The 13,626-nt window shown below is 38.9% G+C and overlaps 1 protein-coding gene across 2 annotated transcripts in view; it reads left to right on the top strand.

Moving 5' to 3' along the window:
- Nucleotides 1–13,626, top strand: part of LOC134537754 (tyrosine-protein phosphatase 10D) — a 139,645-nt gene that overhangs the window by 96,742 nt on the left and 29,277 nt on the right. For both annotated transcript variants that reach the window (XM_063378525.1, XM_063378524.1), the window contains exons 10-18: nt 592–769; nt 3,211–3,333; nt 4,248–4,388; nt 5,123–5,228; nt 6,508–6,671; nt 8,765–9,061; nt 10,332–10,610; nt 11,988–12,085; nt 12,709–12,903. In XM_063378525.1, the coding sequence (XP_063234595.1) occupies nt 592–769; nt 3,211–3,333; nt 4,248–4,388; nt 5,123–5,228; nt 6,508–6,671; nt 8,765–9,061; nt 10,332–10,610; nt 11,988–12,085; nt 12,709–12,903 (1,581 nt within the window). The remainder of the gene's footprint in view (nt 1–591; nt 770–3,210; nt 3,334–4,247; nt 4,389–5,122; nt 5,229–6,507; nt 6,672–8,764; nt 9,062–10,331; nt 10,611–11,987; nt 12,086–12,708; nt 12,904–13,626) is intronic.

Raw genomic sequence — 13,626 nt, 5'->3', positions numbered from 1 at the left:
AATTTATCTTTGGGTATTGCAGTCAGAACTGTGATAAAATTCGATAGTATGGCAGAATAGCTAATCTGGCACGGCCGTGGTACCAAATGTGCCCGATTTAAGTAAAGCCTTTTTCTGTACCTGTAAGATTTTAGTTCTTCGTGTCATTGTATATAGTAAGATTGTAATTGGCGTAGCTGTGTTCATAAAGTTGGGGGGGGACAAATAATGATTTTGATGCCATGTAAACCCATTCCCCTCTTACTAAGACGGGGGGGTCCGGGGGTCCTCCACCGGAAAATTTTGATTTTAAAAGTGCAAAATAGCGCTTTTTAAGCAGTTTTTTTTAATCTAACCAATGGATACATCGATGTTGAAATTATTATTGTTTCCTTAAGATAATATTTGATGAGTGAAGAAATTACAAATAAAGTTGGGCAGAATAATATTATAAAATAAAAATATCACGGTCTAGAAAGTTGGGGGGGGGGGGGGGGACGGTCCCCTCTCCACCCGAAAAGTTCAGGGGGACATGTCCCCCCCCGTCTCCCCCCGGTTCCTACGCCCCTGAAGACTGTGTATCTAGAGGCACCTGCTGCTCTTTATTTCCAGATATTTTACCACGAGGTCCAGACCTCGAGTGACGACAACGGGGACAGCAACGTGATCTTCGTGCACGAGACCCACAAGACGCTGGAGCTGCTCCTGCCCGGCCGGAACTACTCCATTTCCGTGCAGGCCGTCAGCAACGGCATGGAAGGCGGCGAGACCACCATCTACCAGGCCCTGCGTGAGTTTCCCTTCGCGCCTCGCACGTCTGCTACCTGTTTGTGAAAATGTACTCTTAGCTCGGATAGTGATTTTCGGGGAAAGTTTGCTGGGTGGGGTGACCACAGGTTATGCCAAAATCGCAACAGTAAAAAAAAAAAAAAAAGTAATGGGAACGAAGGACGGGTCACGATAGTCTCGATTAAGTTCCAAAATTAACATTTTAATTGCTCAAAGCCTCGAAACTTTAGTTTACGGCAACGTTTTGCTAACTTGCAATTTTTTTTTAATGCCTCTTTTCAATTTATAATTGCACATTAATATGAACTGGAAAAATTAACTTCTGTTTTTTTTTTACAAAGTAGAATTTTTAATGCAACTTATTAAAAACTTAATATTTTCATTCTAAATATTTGAAAAATAAGTAATAATGCACACAAATGCTTAGAAATAAAATTTTATTTCAGTTTTGTAGTGTCATCCTAATTTAAAATCACAAAAAAAAAAAATTCACATGCTTAATTCACTTTAAAAAAATTGGTAGTGTTCATCAGTTGGTGTACAGTAAAAACGTAATTAAAATGGGCATTTATTTAGCAGATTTCTCACTTTAAAGCACTATAAATCCATACGAGGTGATTAACATGTAATAACAGTTCAGGATAAGGTATCTAACAGTTCAGGATAAAGTATCTTAAGGGGCCTGCCTAGTAAGGGTCCTGTGAATAGATTTGTTATCAGCATTTTGAAATGTCATAAATACTGTACATTCTAAAAATATTTTATATCTTTAACCATGTTATCTTCTCTATTTTAAACTTGCAAAATAACAGCTTTACCATTACTTTTTTGAAATGTGTAAGTACTTTTTAAAATTAATCTTTTTTTTAAATTGTGTTTGGTATTTTTGTGGGCCTACACATATGAATATTAAAATTCATGTTGTGGTACAGTTAATGAATTTATCTGTCTACTTCATTTATAATTGCATATTAGTTGAACCTCTCATTAAAAAAAAAGAGTATAATATAAGCCATTTAATACTAAGAGATGAACTTTCTGAAAGGACATCTCTTATTATAATTTATCAAATACAGTAAGTCCTCGGTTTACGTCGGGGTTACGTTCCTGAAAACCGCGACGTAAATAGAAACGACGCAAAATGAGCCATGTTTCATGCCACCGGCCGGCCACGGCCCAAGGTCGGCCGGAAGCGCTGGCATACAGACGTGACAACGGGCAATTTTATCAGCAAATGACAACCGACAGCGGGAGAAACAAGTCCAACTAGTACTTCTCAGCTTTATAGAATGGTTATTTAACCAGCTGCTTTATTACCTTTATTGATTGAAATATAAAAACAGATATATAGTACATACTGTACGTAATATAAACGCATAATGCATTCAAAGTGTAAGGATACAAAGTGGTTTAGCGCTACACAGATTTTACTTTGAGTCATTTGCGGGAGAAAACAACTGTTTTCTTTTGGAGGCTGGTAAGAACAAAGTCAAAAGAAATGCATACATACAATAAAAGTACTATAAGTATGACAAACATTGAGAGCCCTTGATTTAAAATAATCACATGAAGTAATAAACACCTAAAAGATGTTATACAATAGCGCGGCGCAATTCTTACAATTTACGTACGGGAATAATTCTAATAAAAATCAATGTAAAATATTTTTCATGAGAAACACTACTTTAAATTTATGTCGCAAACAATATAAATTATATCATTTTACGTAACAACGGCACGTTTAAAACTCCGGCCAACTCATTGATATCATAGCGACTGAAGTGCCAAGGAGTTGGACGAAAAGGGGTAGGAGAAAATGCTGTGTCGTTGCGGGAAGTAGATAACACTTCTACGTGCGAGATACATGGGTGGCCGAGCGGGCGGGCTGGTAGTATTGCATCACCGCGCGGAGAGCAGCGGAGAGCAGGAAGCGTCCCTCATGATGTATGATAAGATAAGGCGGTGAACGTGTAGCTTACGCTACATAGCATAAATTAACTACCGAAGGAACAGGAAACAAAGAATTATAAACGAATTATATACGGTGTTTTGGTTAAAATAAAGATTTACGGTCATTGTAAACGACGATATTGTGAATCGGCGACAAATTAAAATTGAAACATGAGTACTCAAACATTAGCGACGTTAATCCGAAACGACGTAAATCGGTACGACGTAAATAGAGGACTTACTGTAGTCTCTTGCTGCAAATATGCTGGATAAATATTGCCATTTACGAACTTTCCAAAATAATTTACCAAGTACGATTACAATCATATGTAATGAATGGTCTGGAAAATTTTCTATGTAGACTGTAAAACCCGGAAAAGTCAGGGAATTTCATATTGGAAAATGAGTAGCAACCCTGTAGTTGCATTAAGTCATTGGGGAGCATTTTCAAGCGAAGAAGGTCGGTGCAAGAGACATGTGGTTTCTGTCTAGGTCCTCTCTCGCCGATCATCCAAGACGTGAAGCAGCTTGTCCGTGGCTTGAACATCACGTGGAGGTCGGACGTCCAGTCTCGGCAGGAGAAGTTCAAAGTGGTGTACAATCGGAACGACACCGGTAAGCTTGGCTCATGATGACTTATGGTGATTAAGGTATGGTGATTTGTAACTCGTAAGTCTTGAACAGTAACAGTCACATTGAAGGTGTTACGTTGGAGAAACATACCAATTGTGCACTTGGCTAACAGGCAACACTCGAGATTCTGTAGTTGTGTTTTTGATTTATTCCCTCCCCCCCCCCCCCCCCCCCCCCCCCCCCCCCCCCGTTTTTTAATGAATATACAACGAGAGGATATGGTCTACAAATACTGTTCCCGCATTTGTACATGCCTTATTCTCGTTTTTAAATTTTGAGTTTTACCTCTTAAGGTGCATTATGAAAAAAAAAATGATGAGAATGAATTTTTACGATGCACACGCAGCATGCAACAAAAATTGACAGGATGAAAAAAGGCTACATGCATATAAAAATTATAAATTTGCTTTTAAAACATATACACTTTAGTGATTGGTATTGAATACTGGTCCATATAATTAAAAAACATTTATCTACTGTGAATATTAAGTGATAGAAATTATGTTGATAAACATTTTCAAGTGTACTATTTTTATAAGTGATGTTATGTACCTGTATATGTCATTTATTTGCATTATAAATTATTACATTATTATTTATTAATTAAAATTAATTTCATTATTGTACTGCATATTTTGGTGCCTATCGCTTCCCTTAAATATTATTAAATAGACAGCTGAATATTTTATACCATTGTGTGCGTAATTGGTCGAAATATTAACTGTTTGGTTTAAAAAAAAAACGTGACTGTAAATTCATTTTTTTGTTTTATCTGTTAGGCGAACCTTGTAGTAAATCGAGGGAAGTCGGATCCTGAAGCTGTGTAGCGACCCATGAAAACGCAGTGAAGGTGAAGCAGTGCTGAGTGTGCGCCGTGCTCTTGCGAATGTTCCCAGCCAACGAGAGCGCGGACGTGTTCACGAAGGAGTCGTACCTGGAGGTGCAGAACCTCTTCCCGGGCGCCGGCTACGACGTGAAGGTGTTCGCCATCAGCCACGACCTCCTCAGCGAGCCGCACTTCGCCTCGCAAGTCGTGTGTGCGTATACCTTACACTGTCGCCACCTTTCCCGCCCTTGGACCGAGCTTTATCGCCAGGGAAAAAATCAGTGGCGTAGCGAGTGGGTGGCAGGGATGGCCTCCGCCAGGGGCGCTGGAGCAGGGATGGGGGGGCACCGCTGTGATGGTTTCGCGGTTACTGAGCCCTCCCCCCCTCCCCCCCTCTCTCTCTCTCTTTTAATCTATGAGGGGGTGCCATTTTCAAGTCTGGCCAGGGGCGCCAGTCACCTTAGCTACACCACTGGGGAGAATAGATGTTGCGGTTGTGTTTCAAGGTCAATTTTGGTTTTTTGAAACAGGAGATATCCGTGTTATAGTTTTCCATGAATTCTATTTTTAATTATAAAAATTGTTCGGATCATTATCATTACTATCAACAGCATGTGTCTAAAATAATAATTAAATCAAACTGCTTAGTTGCAAGCAACATTTAAAGAATGTATAAAGCAAGTACTAATTGTTATTCAACAAGTATGAAACAAAATAGTTTTAAAAATAATTTTTTTTCAAAATAATGGTTTAATGTTGTCTTAAATATAATTTCTGATACGAATGCTTTGCTGTGGGCTGTATTTTATCTCAGCAGCTTGAAATAGGCGTTAATTTAAATAATGTTTTTTTTTTGTAGCCATTAAAAAAAAGCTTGTATTCTCAAATAATTTTTTTTTGTCAATCATGACAAAATAATTAATTAATTTTATGTTTGTTTTGCAGATCCAAACCCACCTCGCAACCTCACCATCGAGAAAACAACAAGTATATCAGTGCTTGTGAAATGGGAAACCCCTCTGCAGTCTTTACTAACGGAGTATTCAATCAGGTAACTTTGGAATAATTCATAGTAAAAGACAATGTTCCAATTTTAATAAAAGAAATATGTTGTAGTAGATTTCTTAATAAAAAAAAATTTAGGTAAGGACGCAGTTTTGAACTCAAAATGAGAATGATACCTCCAAACCTCTTTTCAACCTGGATTCTGGGTAGTGAAACATTTTTTTTGTAATTAAGTTTGTCACTTAATCCTTGTTAATGTGTTTTTATTCTTTTAACGTCATTATTTTACATCACTCACTCAATGGTAGTTTTTTTTTAAATACACTTTTGAGCTATTAAATTAACTTCTAGCATTAGGTTTTATTCAGCTACAAGTTATTTTCAAACAAGAGTGAACATGCCAGATAATCAAATGTCATTATAGTTGTAACAGAAAACCAAATGTAAAGATATGGAATTTAAAATTTAACCTGCTAGGAAACTGGTACTGAAATGAAAATTGACATTAATGATAAACTATGAGTGAACTAAATACGTTAGCACCTCAGTAATTCTACCAGGCGGCCAAGATCAACTGCCGGAATCCACTCGCATATATCTGAATGCTGGCTCAAAATAACTTTTAAGGGTGGTATTCCAGGACACAACCGTAACCTAACTCACCGGCCATATTCCAGAACGTGTCCAAATTGTATCCCAGTTTTAATGAACGGTGCCCTGAGTGAGGCTAGAAACTGGTTCCAACGCATTCTAGCAGACGTTTGGCAATCATCGATAACAATGGTTACAGCAAAAATTCAGAGTTAGCAGCACCGTTGCACAAATTAAATGATGTTATATTTGTCTCAAGTGCTTTTTAAGTCGCGATTATTTTTTATTATGACCATTAAAGTTTACAAAATGTGTTCCACAATAGTTTCAATGCCGTAAAGTTTCATTTGGCACAGGAATACGTTCGGTAAGTCCCCCGATATTCAAGAAATTTTAATATGCACGAGCTAATGGCGCCAGACGTGGGTCTGCCATCTGGACGAAATCAACGAAAAAGTGATCTCTGCGCACGCGCGGAAGTTTGAGCAACAGATTGGCAGCGCATTAGGACACCGAAACCCATTCCTAAGGGACTGGCCCTGTGTCCTGTCGTACACTAGGAATATGGGGTTAGGGAACACGTGTAGCATGTTCAACACCCGAGCCCTTATTTTTTTCTCTTGGAAAACCGGCCTAACTGTACCTTCGATAGTTCCTGGGCCGACCAGCCGCAGAGGAGCGCGGAGGGGCCGTCCAGCGACTGGAGGGGGGTGTTTGTTGGTGTGTGTCCGCAGGTACCGCACGGAAGAGGACCCGGTGTGGATGAAGCTGCCCTCGGTGAAGGGCCAGGAGGCAGAGGTGACTGACTTGACTCCCGGAGAGCGGTACCTCATCCAGGTGAACACGGTCAGCTACGGCACGGAGAGCGCCCGTCCGCAGCAAGTCAACCAAACCATACGTGAGCGTCGTTGTTTTTGAAGCTGTTGATATTTTTCTCCTTCTTACTTATTTCTTTGTAAAGAATTGAACATTTAATATTATTTTTTATTTTTATGAATGTTTGGCATAATGTTACTTATCATGCACAAACATATAAAATCACTCAAACTGTAGCGTTATAACTCATTTTATTATTAAAATGAGAAGACCAGTAATGTGCTTAACATACGTAACGTCATTAGCTGTGGGGAAATAAAATAATATTAAATTGATAGTGTGCAGATAGTGTCAGTTTTCACTGAATTATTATAATAATAGGTACAATATGAAAGAAATTATCAATTAATATGTTGAAAGCACAAAATCCTTACAGAACATTGCTTTGTCATATTTTCTTCAACCATATATGTATGTATGGTATTCAGACATTGATTGCTTTTAGGTAAAACCATATGCTAGAAACTAAATACATTTTGGGATATTTATCATGATTGTTAAAAATTTTTAAATTTGTTAAAATTTTTAAAATAAAAGATAAAACTTAAGGTTTATGAATTAACAGTTAAATTTTACTTTTTAACTGACAAAAATGGTTATTCAGGTGAATTTTGTTTTGCGATTTGGGTACTGACTTGGATTTTGGTGGTATGCAGTGTATTGACTTTCATGTCAGTGTATTTTCGGTTGTATTGCTATTTATTAGGTAATCTTATCTCTAGTCATACATAGTGCATAAATATAAAGGGAATTCTCTTATTCAAAAGCGTTTCAAGGAACAAAAAAAAAAAATAATAATGTTTCATACTAGAGGAAAGTGTACAAAGAGAGAGTTGTGTGGTTGATAAAATAATTATTGAAAATATATTATTAAGAGTGTAGGTAAAATTATTTCAAATATTAGTTCATAATTTATATTAAATTTTTTTCTTAATGATGAGTTTGGTGATGTCACACTTGTAATTATCAGAATTTTATCTTTAAGTGACATTTGACCAGCTGCCCTTGTTTCTTATGCCACATCATTAATTACCACCTTAATAAATAACCTGGTCTGTTTAGTACTTATACTACAGTAGCCAGGGTTGCAAAATACTTATTCAAAATTTTGTTGTGTTTGTCTAAATATCTAAACATTTTTCAATATTATTATTTTAATTATTTTATTTTTAAATTTGTCACATGCTCACCAACAGTTAATAAGGAATTTGATGGTGGGCACGACGGTGAAACATTACAGGACAAACATAACGATAGTTACAAGACAAATACAAGTTACTGCAACACTGCAACCACATTTTCCCGGCAGCCAACAGACACCAGGCGGGCACCTCTTGAAAGGGGGAAAAAACCGTCAGGCAGCCGAGAGCAAACTGCACATCAGCGAAAACCAGTTGCATGGTAGCAACTGGCGTCTTACAATCGAGCAAATTCAATTTATATATGGACAAATAAATAATTTTGTTGTGAAGCGAAACTTGTTGAAATGAGCCGTGGAGTAGTTTAGTGGGAAGTAGCTTGCTAGTTGAAAGTGTACAAGTGAGGTGTCACCAGGGGCGCAACAACGGGGGGGGGGGGGGGGGGGGGGGGGGGTAGTATTTTGCCTCCCCCTCTGAAACCTTGAAGTGGGGGCAAACGGGGGCAAAGAAAGTGCTGTGTAATCAATTTTTAGATTATAAAACGGCCTAAAAAGCACCATTTTCCACCTTGAAATACCAAATTTTCACGGGGGAGGACCCCCGGACCCCCCCCCCCCCGGACCCCCCACTTCAATAGGGGGGGATCGATGATTCTTTATAAATAGGTATATTGCCCCCGCTTATATTGCCCCCACTAAGATATCTGTCTCATTAAAATAAAACTTTTCAATAAATGGTACAAGGGCTAGGAAATATCACTTATGGAATTTTAATTTACCTATGAAAATAAGATATCTGTCTCATTAAATAAAACTTTTCAATAAATGGTACAAAGGGCTGGAAAATATCACTTATGGAATTTTAATTCACCTATGAAAATAAGATATCTGTCTCATTAAAGGTACAAGGGCTTTGTAAATAGGTATATTTAGTTGTCGCGCCCCTGGGCGTCACCACGGCTCGCCGTGCCTTACAGGGCCGAACCCGGTGTCGAACATCGTGCCGCTGGTGGACTCGACCAACGTGACCCTGGAGTGGCCCCGCCCGGAGGGCCGCATCGAGCGCTACACGGTGCGGTGGGTGCTGGAGGGGCGCGACGACAGCCCCCAGGAGAAGAGCGTGCCGGAGGCCAACGCGAGCGGCGCGGGGGCCGAGGGCCAGCCCGTGCGGCTGCTCATCGGGGACCTCATGCCGGGCGTCAAGTACCTGCTCGAGATGCACGCCTCGTCGTACGGCCTCGACAGCGACGTCACCTCGCTCGCCGCCCGCACCAGTGAGCTCGCACGCCCCCCAGTACCCCGAATATAGGTCTGAAGGACCAAGAATAAAATAATAAGGAATGGGCCAATAAAATCCTTAGTATTTGAAAGATTAAATATTTGAGGAAAAAATATTTGAAGAAAAAAATTATAGGAAATAAATTAAATTAAAAAATTTCAACACTGATAACCTCTAAAATTTACTGTGTAGATTATTTTCTTTAGACCCATCTTGTTACCATTCCCCAAGATATTGTCTTTTAACATGTAATTATATGAATATTGTGTAATACAATACGTACTTGATTCTGGAAACTTAAAATTTTGTGAAACATCCATTTAAAGGGCGGAATGTTTCAACACCATAGTTAATAATTTTCATTTGTTGTAAATTATTTTATTTTTTTAATCTCGACAGTAGACACCTAGATTCAGATTCGAGGAGTCCATTCGTGGCATTCTCTAGGATTTGAATTCAAGGTTTAGATTCGAGAAAATAAGGATTTGATCCAGCACTTAAAATAATATATAAAAAATTATACATTATAATTTTATTTTCATAATTGCATATTTAAGGTAATAGTAATATGATAGATACATAGAAATATACAAATAGACTTTGTAAACTTCAGAGTTGTAGGTTAAATATTTGAATTTGTTACATTACCTCCAATATTTTTCTTCTAATCTTTATCCTCAAATAAAAAATAATACTAGAGATACGATGGAGATTCACAATTGGTATTCCCCTTAAAACGGACATTTCACAGTATTTTTTGTTTGTAACTCTTAATATGTCAGGGTTATTCGGAGATCTGATCAGGGCACCGCCTACCCTTGCAGAGCTTCAGAAAAAACTTGCAATTTGAAAATTGTTCAAGACATTTTAGTGAACTGTTTACGAAAAAAATTTGAGAATGTATTGAGGGGCGGATGAGTAATCCTGTTTCCGGGTTTTCATTTTGAATTGGTATTTTTAGGAGAGTGAATAGCGAAATAATCAGTATAATTTTTATACATGAAACACCTTGTTCATATTCTTCAAAGCACTAAAGCACTTGCATTACACCTTTATTTTTATTTCTCCGCCATATAATGTAATGGTTGCCCTATGCCCGACAAGAAAAATTCGCGCCAGTCCACAGCCTAGCGCTTAGAGGCATCAGCAAGTGTCGTGGTTATCATCCTGCTTCACTCACACAAACATATTTTTGACTAGGCCTGACCCCTTAACGTGGTTCCGTGGTGTCCGGTGCTCGAGCGGTCGCGCGAACCCTGCCGCAGGACCCCTGATCCAGTCCGACGTGACGATCGTGACGAGCCAGCAGGAGACGGGCACCCTGACCCTGAGGTACACCCGCACCCCGCAGACGTCGTCGAGGTTCGACACGTACCGCTTCAGCCTGTCTGACCCGGGGGTGCCCGTCCTGGAGCGGCCCGCCGGCGACCCGGACCGCAAGGTCACCTTCGCGGGCCTCGTCCCGGGCCGGCTCTACAACATCACGGTGTGGACCGTGTCGGAGGGCGTGCCGAGCCAGCCGCTGCAGCGGCAGGAGCGACTGTGTGAGTGGTCGCGTCGCTCCTCCAGGTCCCTCTCGTTCAAGTCAATCGATCCGTATAGCCTCATTTCATTTATTAGTAGGCCCAGGGGCGACACATCTAAATATACCTTTTTATAAAGAATAATCGATCCCCCCTATTGAAGCGGGGGGGTCCGGGGGTTCCTCCCCCGGGAAAATTTGTATTTCAAGGTGGAAAATGGTGCTATTTAAGCAGTTTTACTATCTAAAAATCGATTACACAGCACTTTCTTTGCCTCCGTTTGCTCCCACTTCAAGGTTTCTAAAAGGGGGGCAAAATACCCTTGCCCCCCCCCCCCCTTTCCCCTGTTGTTGCGCCCCTGAGTAGGCCTGTGGGAATATCAGTGTTTTTGTTTTGTTTTAATGGAATTAGAATACCAAATTATTCTCGAATACCAATATTGAATTTGAATAGTAAGAATTCTAACTAGAATCCTGCGAAAAAACAAAAATTTCGTATCACTTAACAACTTGTGGAAAATTAGGCTAGTTATATAAAGAGAAAGTTTTGTTTGTTTAGGTAAGTCAGTTACAATATTTATATGGAAAATGTTTTTAAAATTTTTAGATTATGAAATAAATTTTTTTTTTATAATTTTGCAGTTAACTTAATCTGACATACCATTCATTTCTGTTCCTATTCACCATATTTTCCAGAACCTGCTACTCAGAGAACTGTAAAACTCCATGAAATTCAGTGCAATCAATTTCACGAAAAACATGAATTTATTTTTTATATACTGTATTCCCAAACTAGTGATTAAATGAACTCATATTTACTTACTTAAACCTTAGTTATTCACAAATTTTTTTGTTAACGACAAGAAGGTAAATTGTATTTTAGTTTGACAATATTATAAACACAATTTCTGCTCATTTCATTTGTAATCTGGAACCATTATTTTTTTTTTTTTTTAAATTTGGTTTTTTGAGTTATAAAATGTTTTCATCATCAATAAATACAGAAAATAAGCTGCTGCTGTGTTGCATTACGTTACATCAAAAAAGGGTGTTTATATTGTTCAAATGATAAATATGGTAAATAGTGATGATGTAAATATAAAGTTTCAGTGTAAAGTGTTATCATAATTGTGGTACGTGACATTTATTCTCATCGCACATGTCAATTACGAATAGTTTTTAAGAAAAATCTGTCAATTACAAGGAACTTGACTTTCTAACCGAGTCAAACCAAAGCTACTTGCTCGACTTGGTTCATATTCATCTTGGTCACCTCACCTTAAATATTAATCTTGCTAGGAGCAAATGAGGAGTTAAGTTGAACAATTTTTACAGTAGTTTGCTTGTGATTTAGATGTCGTTTATTTAGTAAAATTATGTGTGTGTTGGCTTTTCGCAGATCCAGAACCGATATCAGGGATAAATGCAACACACATTACAGACACAGAGATAACTCTCCGATGGGACAGACCGAAAGGAGAAGTCACAGCTTTTGAGGTAAGAAAGAATTTAATGCATGCCTTTAATCTTTAAAGGCATATACTTCACAAGATTATACATGATGTATGGTGTTGTTATTCGGATCACACTTTTATTTTTCATGTCGAAATGTATTTCACTAGTAGCATGACATCCTCCAGATACCAGTCATTTTGAGTGATTCTGCCTGCTGACCAGGGCCGGTGCAAGGTAAATTGGCGCCCTAGGCAAAAAACCTTAATGCCCCCCCCCCCCCCCCCCCGGCCGGACACCCCAAAAAAACATTTGCCTTGCCTCAAAATACATCACGTAAGCCTAAGATTTTTATCAACAATCAAATGTAAGCAGGCTTGTGTTTTTTTTTTTTTACTTTTTTACTTATTACAAATCATAAGCAGGTCACCGTGGACTTTAAATAATTACTTATATCAATATAAACATTCCAAACTGTAACATAAATCCATTTTCATCTAGTTTCAATAATCGTTAAACATATTATGTCAGCTGTTGTGTGTCGTGCTGCGCCGCCCCCAGCTACTTGGCGCCCTGGGCGGTTGCCTGGTTCACCTATATGGACGCGCCGGCTCTGGCTGCCGACTGCCCCGACCCGGCGTGACGGAGCGCCGGCTCGCTTGTCGCAGGTCCAGTACCTGAACGCGGAGGGCATGCTGATACAGAACCTGACCCTCCACAACTCCATGGCCATGGGCGACCTGAAGGCCCACCGCAACTACACCTTCACCGTGGTGGTCCGCTCCGGCACCGAGTCGTCCATCCTGAGGCGCTCGCTGCCCGTGTCGGCCGTCTTCACCACTCAGGAGTCCGTCCCGGGCAAGGTCGCCGCCTCTTCCTTGCTCGGGCATTCGGGGACGTTCCCCGCTTCCCCATCCTCCCAATAGGCTTCTGCCAATCCTTTTTAAAATATCAAATTGTTAATGAACTAGCCGTGTGCCCGATGGGATTTTCCATCCTAATTTTGGTGACTTTCGAAAAATTCTGATACAACTGACTTTTATTTATAAACAGAAGCCTAAAGACCTATTTCCATACTTAGCTTCAAAAATGAAAAATCTCTTATCAAAATGTAATAATTAGGGATGCAAATCAGCAAACTCAGTAAATTTTGTTTCTCCTAGCCAAGAAGTCAAATATAAACGAAACATTTCGAAGGAAGCAAAGAAATTTCGTTAAGTTTTTGGAATCCAAAACACAAAGCGAAATCATTAAATGCGGATATCCTAGTCAAGTAAATTCAATGATAATTTGTATTCGTAAATTCGCTTATTTCTGTCACTGACGTAAACTTACGAAAATACTTTGTCGCTGAGGTAAAAAAAAACTGACAGCACTATCTATTGGTTCTTTGGTGTACCTCGTATCACTTAAAAATTAACTAATGAAGCTTCAATTTTTACTTTCCTACAAACTGTACTAAGCTGAGATAAATACTCAAACTTTAAATTTATTTATATATATGTGTGTGTGTATACACATACATATACATATAAATATATATTTCCCGTGAGTCGATTTTGATGAAATAAAGCCTATATGTTGCC

The sequence above is a fragment of the Bacillus rossius genome, chromosome 12 (genome assembly GCF_032445375.1).
Source record: "Bacillus rossius redtenbacheri isolate Brsri chromosome 12, Brsri_v3, whole genome shotgun sequence".
Lineage (NCBI taxonomy): Eukaryota > Metazoa > Arthropoda > Insecta > Phasmatodea > Bacillidae > Bacillus > Bacillus rossius.
Note: the sequence above shows the minus strand (reverse complement) of the source record. Positions and strands in the feature narration are given on the sequence as shown.